A 5,980-nucleotide genomic window follows, 5' to 3' on the forward strand; every position below is an offset into this window, starting at 1 on the left:
GAACAGCTTTGTTAATGTTAAGTGGCATGCAAATAGTCATCGCTCTCATGTTAAACGGCGTTCATGCTAACATACAGTTTAACAGAGTTTTAAAACTTTACAACAGCTGTTTTGGGGAGCTTTGCAGCACTGGGTTCTGTCTGAACTTCCCAACACTGTCGTTATATCATTGTGTTTTATAAATAATAATGTTGCGGCAATTTCTGGTATGTTAGAGTCTCCAAGTCAACCAGGAATGGTAGCTAATTTAGTTATCTTTAGTTCAGCACAGCATCGCGTCGGTTGGTGCGGCCCATGATTGCCCCACATCGCTCGGCCAGTAGCAGCCTCGACAAAACTGAGTTTACAACTCCGTCGCAGATAGTCGACTACGATGATCCCCCGCATTTGCCTGTGCCTGAGTATCCACTCCGACCCGACGAGCCCCTCGAGACTCGCAAGCAGCGGTAAATCAAATGAATATCTAGCCCAAGTAAAATACTACCTTTCTAGTCAATTCCAGGCTGCTGTATCAGAGTCGGAAGCGTGGCATGCTCGAGAATGATCTGCTCCTCAGCACGTTTGTGGCCAAGCATCTGAGGGACTTCTCCGCCGCCCAGACAGCCCAGTACGACGAGCTCATAAACGGCGTGAGCAACGACTGGGACATATTCTATTGGGCCACCGAAACGAAGCCCACACCGCCCCAGTATGATACGGAGATAATGCGAATGCTAAAGCAGCATGTGAAGAACGAGGAGCGCGTGCAGCGCATAAGACAGCCCGACTTGTAGGAGCGTCGGGTATCTATGATGTCAACCCAGATATTTCAATCGCATTTTACACGGGAAAATCTTATGTATTCGGTTTTAGCACATTATAAATATATGTATTTGTTTGTTTAACCTAAGCACTGAATTGTTCGCTAAGATATTGCTTGTAACATTTGTTGGGAAACGCATCTTTACACATCCGTGAGTGCAATTTGAGTTATAGAAAAGGAGAGACTTTCTTTTGGGAGTTGCAATTTTTGACCTAGTTCTTCACCAAATAAAACACGGTTTTGATTTCCTGAAATACACATCCATACAATATATTTAAACGATTATCCAGTTAATTGAATTCATGCTTGCCTTTCGTGTGTATGTCCGACATGGTATATATACATACATACATACATACATATGTATATATGCATAGTATAAGTATATATATTTAGAGTAAATGTAATTTGCTTAACCACTATAGCGAAATGTTACACTTAAAACTTTGCTGATGCCTTGCCTTAGTCTTGCCGCAGAGCAGATGCGTGAGTGAAACTGATGGAACGTTCCGTGTTGCTCTGGACAGATCAACGGAAACGTGATCGGGTGGCAGATAGTGTGAGACAGAGAGAGTGAGTGAGGAGAGTCTACGAACGTTTACAGCATTGAACTATTGACGGGTTTCTCTATTAACATGCTACATAGATGGTTGAACTGTTTTTACTTAAATAGTCGTATCTTTCTAGATTAAATGAAGTTTGGGGATTGAGTGTTGTTGTTAGCTTGTTGTGAGTATGGTTATGGGTAATGAGATTGGGTTTGGGTATGTGTATGTGTGGGGCAGGTTGGGGCGCAAGGGCAAAACAAACAAAAGACGTTGCGCTTGAAAGGTATTCAGGGGTGTCGTGACGCAGCACAGTTCGCAGTTTAATTATACATCATAATATTACACACTTTAGGATTACAGGGGCTATATAAAATATACGTTAAAAGTTATTAAAAATCACGCTAAATCAAAAGGCCGCAAATAGTCGCCGATGTCGCGCATCTTTAGCAAATGAATCAGTTAAAAAGAGGGAAATTTAATAGGCGTTCGCTCGCATGTCGGCGCTCTGGTAAAAAAGAAGAGAACTGAAGTAACAACAAAATTTAACCTACTACGAAAATTGTAAATAATCTAGTCGAGCGTCTCGAAGTAGTCCTGCGGATCCATATACATCGAAGGACTGCTTCCGCCACTCATGGATGCGGCTGCTGATGCCGCCGCAGACGCTGCTGCCGCTGCCGCCGCCGCTGCTGCTGATGTTGAGGATGAGCTGACCCCGCGATAACGACCACGACGCATTGCACCCGGGCCCCCCCCACCCGTACTACGCATGCTGCTGCTGCTGCTGCCCGTCATGACAGGATCGTAGGTGCGGGATGAGGACGCTTCGGTGCTGCCGGAGAGCGAGGACTTGCGTCGCCTCTTGTTGCGACGACGCCGACGACGCTTGGTCGTCTGGACAGCCACCGCCGCAGTCGATGTGGAGGGTACTACGCTGCCCAGCGGTTCGGTCAGTACGCTGGTGCGCGGCAGGGTCAGCGTGGTCTCGAACATCTTCAGCAGCGTCGGCGAACTGGGTCAATTTTGCGGGAACACATCATCGATGGTAATGAAAGCATCTTCGCCCAGCGAGTGCTGACCGATCACCTTGATTAGCTCGGATGCATGAGCTACCAGGAACTCCAGCGGGGGACGTTTCTCAAAGTTAAGGGACTCTGCAAGCGAAAGCGACACAGCAGGGCGTAAGATTGCTGTGGGGAAACGACTGGTGCCAAAGGACTTACCCAATATGGCCGAATTGAGCGTGGTGGAGACGTTTTCACGTCGCGAAGGGCACAAGAGCCAGCCGAGCGGACTGGACCAGGGGTTTGAGTAGGCAATCAAGCTAAATGCATCCTGCGAAATAAAATCGAAATTGGTGTAGAGTGGAAGCGCGAAGGCTGCTTTTAATAATAGGGGCATTTACCTCCAACATTTGACGCTCCTCCTCGGTCATGAGGTTATCCTTTTCCAGCTGCTGGCCCATGCTGGACAGCTCCTTGCCGAACTCGAGTATCTTCTCGATGACACGACCACAGCTGCGAGATGACGGTGAAACGTCTACATCTGGGTGCGTTTGGGCAACCTTGATTAGCTTGATTCTCTTTCTGGTTTCTGATTTTTCTATTTCTATACCCATTTCCTCGTCGATGGCATCTAAAGAGTGGCGCACTCCACTGGCACTGGTGTCGGCATTGGCATTGCCATTGGAGCAGGAGTCGCCGCTGCCGTTAGAGTGGCTCTGGCACGGTTCCATCTCCACATCCATGCTGTTGGTGTCGTGCTCCGCGCACTTGTTGGAGTTGTCGTCCATGACCATGCTGCAAAAGGTGGTGAGAAAAGCTCTTCAATAAAAACTCCGCCAAACACTTTAGTTTACGAACTTTTTCAGATCTTGCTTTTCGCCGCCCTCTAGTTTTATCACAGCTGGAATCGCAGTGTTGTTCTGTTGTGTTGGCTGGTTGCTCTGGCTGTTGCTGTGGCTGTGGCTGCTGCTGTTGCTCCCCTTGCTGTGTTTGAACGCCTTGGTTGACTGTATCACAGAGGTCTGATTTGTAGGCATGGTCTGCGTGGTGGCTGTGACCTTATTGTTGCCCGGCTGTTGGGTACAAAGACAAAGGACAATGTGACGTTGATGCCTTTAACCTCTCAGGTCTTCGACTCACCTCGATGTCAGCTCCGTTGATCATTTCGATAAACTGACGACACTTCAGGGAGAACCACAAATTCTTGTTGGCCTCGAGCAGGCCGGGATACGAGCGCAGCGTGTGCTCAATGGCCTGGCTCATTTTGCCGGTCTGTATGAGCTTAATGATCTCTGGAAATATGGAAGATGGAAACAATTAGTTTCCACCGGTGCTTCAAAGGAACTACACTACTAACTTTGTCGCGTCTTGATGGAGGCCAAGTCCTCGTCGAATGGCTGATTCGTGTAGCCGTTGAAGGCCTCGGCCGTCTTGCTGTAGCCGTTGTGCACCAGATAGGTGGAGACCAGCCTGCCAATAAAGGTGCAATACGATTAATGCTTGAAACGTGAGTGTTCTGCTGCACCACCCACCGATTCATTAGGTTCTCCGGCGTTTCCAGCAGATGTGGGTATCTGTCGATCTTGCGCAGAACATTCGCGCGCATCTCCTTCATCATGTCGAGGATTCTGTCGAATTTGAACGGCTCCTGGCCAAAGTTGGCATCGACCTCCTCACCGGGCGTCTGCAGACCCACTGTCGGATAGAGTTTTGTCTGTGGAAATACGGTTGAATGGAGGTTAGTCTTGGCAGGAGCGGGTGGACGGGTCGTCGACTACCAACCGGCAAGTCCCTAAATGCGATGCCGAGGTCCACGCCGTTCTTTGTGTAGAAGCAAGTGTTGTTCACGAAGTTCACGCAGCAGCCGATCACGTCGCCGGTGGTGAAGGTCGGTCCGTAGGTCTGGCCGTTGCCCGAGGAGCTAAACGAATTGCCGTCGTCGCCATGGTAACCGTACGACTGTTTGTCCCAACCTACTTGGGTTAAGGGGGGTGCGTTCATTAGGAAGTACGAGGGATTGCCCCTAACTAACCCTGTGGACACATACCTGGCAAGCGGTTCATGCGGAACTGCTGGGCAGTCAGGCCGATGCCCATATAGCCGTTGCGGCCCTTCGAGATGATGCGCACCTCGAAGTAGTACAACCCACATGAGGATGGGATGGGGTAGGCTGTGCGCACGGAGGCGGCATCACTGTGCTGTTTGCCCACGCCTGCAACGGGAAAGGTTTCGTTCATAAAATCTACAATTTACAACATATTCATTTTCCATTTCTATTTGACGCAGTGGCGCCACCTGTACAACTTTGCTCGTAACTCGCTCAGCTGTTCTGTTAATCAACATTCTGCGTTAACAGCACAACACTGGCTGTTGCACAGTCACGCGAATGAGCGTGGGAGAAGTGAATGCTGAAAAACAAAAGCCACAGCACAGCTGGTGCGGAAGAGCGGGACGACTGCAGGCACATCAAATGGCCATCAAAGTGCATGTCGTTTCACTCCTCTACTCCTTGGGTGCGACAAATTTTACATATTACAGGACGATGTCCTTTGACAGATTTCTCACGTGCGAGTGGGATCAGTGGGTCGGGTAGCACTCACCTTTGTAGGTAACGCGCAGATTGTTCTGCGACAGTCCTATCGACAGACATTTGTCATGAGGACTCCAGCAGCGCGGCAACGGAGTCTCGGTCTCGTTCACATTGGGATAGAGTAGACGAAGCGGATCCACGCCCTGCTGTGTAGGCGGGTGACGTCCTCTGCCGGAGCGGGGCGAGCTCTGATTCGAGTTCTTCTGGGGGCAGTTGCCGGGGAACATGTCGTTGGTGAAGCGGCTCCCGTTGTTGCTGTAAAAATGACGAGTGCGTCTCGCTGCGGCCGCGTTGTTGTTATTGTTGTCGTTCTCCTGATCGTCGAAGGCGTCGTCGGCGGGAGTACCGGGGGCAGAGGGCGGGGTACCCAACTGTTGGTTCAGGGAGGCACGGCTCGCACTCTGGCCAGCGGTGGTAGCGGCAGAAGAGTGGGTCGGCAGGACAGCCACCGAGCTCAGCCGCTGGCTGCCAGCGGATGTTGAGGGGGCCTGGTCGTCGATATCGCGGGGAGCGGAGACAGCGTCGTCGCCCTCGTCGAGGTCGTCGTCGTCGTCCTCGAAATCGTCGATGCGCTCCACGGCTTCGTTGGGAATGGCACCGGCGTCAATGGTATCCGCAATCGCGTTGGCGACTATGCCCACTGGTTGCTGCTGCTGCTGCTGTTGTGGACTTCGCTCTCGCTCTCTCTCCGAATCGGAGTCCCCGTCCTCCAGTAGTGGCTGCTGCTGCTCTGGCTCTGTTTCTATTTCTGGATGCTGCTGCTGCTGCTCGGGCTCGGGCTCTGGCTCCAGTAGTGGCTCTAATGCGGGTTGCGGTGCAGTCTGGTGAAAAGGAGGAGTAGGAGAGTGATGATCATGCGATGAATGGTCGTGACCTTCGTCTTCATCTTCTTCTGTATCAATGTTGAATAAAATGGCTGCACTGAATGACTGGGGATGGGGGACGGACGAGGAGGAGGAAGGAGAGGAAGATTCACTCATGGGCTCATGGGAGCCCTCGACTGTGGTTGCCGTTGCTGCTGTTGTTTCTACCGCTG

The 5,980-nt window shown here is 50.8% G+C and overlaps 2 protein-coding genes across 3 annotated transcripts; one reads left to right on the plus strand and one right to left on the minus strand.

Moving 5' to 3' along the window:
- The first annotated feature begins 96 nt into the window (after positions 1-96).
- LOC6898885 (succinate dehydrogenase assembly factor 2-A, mitochondrial) lies at positions 97-1,091 on the plus strand. Its single transcript, XM_002138820.3, has 3 exons — positions 97-206; positions 262-446; positions 503-1,091. Exons 1-3 carry the CDS (start codon positions 189-191, stop codon positions 771-773), a joined length of 474 nt encoding a protein of 157 aa, XP_002138856.1. The 5' UTR covers positions 97-188; the 3' UTR covers positions 774-1,091.
- Positions 1,092-1,620: 529 nt separating this feature from the next.
- Positions 1,621-5,765, minus strand: RanBPM (Ran-binding protein M). Of its 2 annotated transcripts, XM_033377977.1 has the most exons (11): positions 4,955-5,765; positions 4,402-4,566; positions 4,137-4,327; positions 3,887-4,068; positions 3,712-3,824; positions 3,495-3,646; positions 3,213-3,427; positions 2,965-3,149; positions 2,756-2,895; positions 2,574-2,685; positions 1,621-2,504 (listed from the first exon to the last, which is right to left on the minus strand). In XM_033377977.1, exons 1-11 carry the CDS (start codon positions 5,169-5,171, stop codon positions 2,368-2,370), a joined length of 1,809 nt encoding a protein of 602 aa, XP_033233868.1. In that variant the 5' UTR covers positions 5,172-5,765; the 3' UTR covers positions 1,621-2,367. The 2 variants fall into 2 exon arrangements, with proteins under 2 accessions (XP_033233868.1, XP_033233867.1); XM_033377976.1 differs by having other exon boundaries at positions 2,756-3,149; positions 4,137-4,330.
- Positions 5,766-5,980: the final 215 nt, after the last annotated feature.

The sequence above is a fragment of the Drosophila pseudoobscura genome, chromosome 3 (assembly GCF_009870125.1).
Source record: "Drosophila pseudoobscura strain MV-25-SWS-2005 chromosome 3, UCI_Dpse_MV25, whole genome shotgun sequence".
In the NCBI taxonomy this organism is placed as follows: Eukaryota; Metazoa; Arthropoda; class Insecta; order Diptera; family Drosophilidae; genus Drosophila; species Drosophila pseudoobscura.

Bases quoted from the DNA above. Each gene is read 5' to 3' on its own strand.
- LOC6898885 (XM_002138820.3), top strand. The intron at 447-502 runs GTAAATCAAATG...AGTCAATTCCAG, and splicing joins CTCGAGACTCGCAAGCAGCG to GCTGCTGTATCAGAGTCGGA.
- RanBPM (XM_033377976.1), bottom strand. From the start codon at position 5,171: ATGTTCCCCGGCAACTGCCCCCAGAAGAACTCGAATCAGAGCTCGCCC. The intron at 4,331-4,401 runs GTATGTGTCCAC...CCTTAACCCAAG, and splicing joins CCGCATGAACCGCTTGCCAG to TAGGTTGGGACAAACAGTCG. The intron at 2,686-2,755 runs GTAAATGCCCCT...TTTATTTCGCAG, and splicing joins AGGAGCGTCAAATGTTGGAG to GATGCATTTAGCTTGATTGC.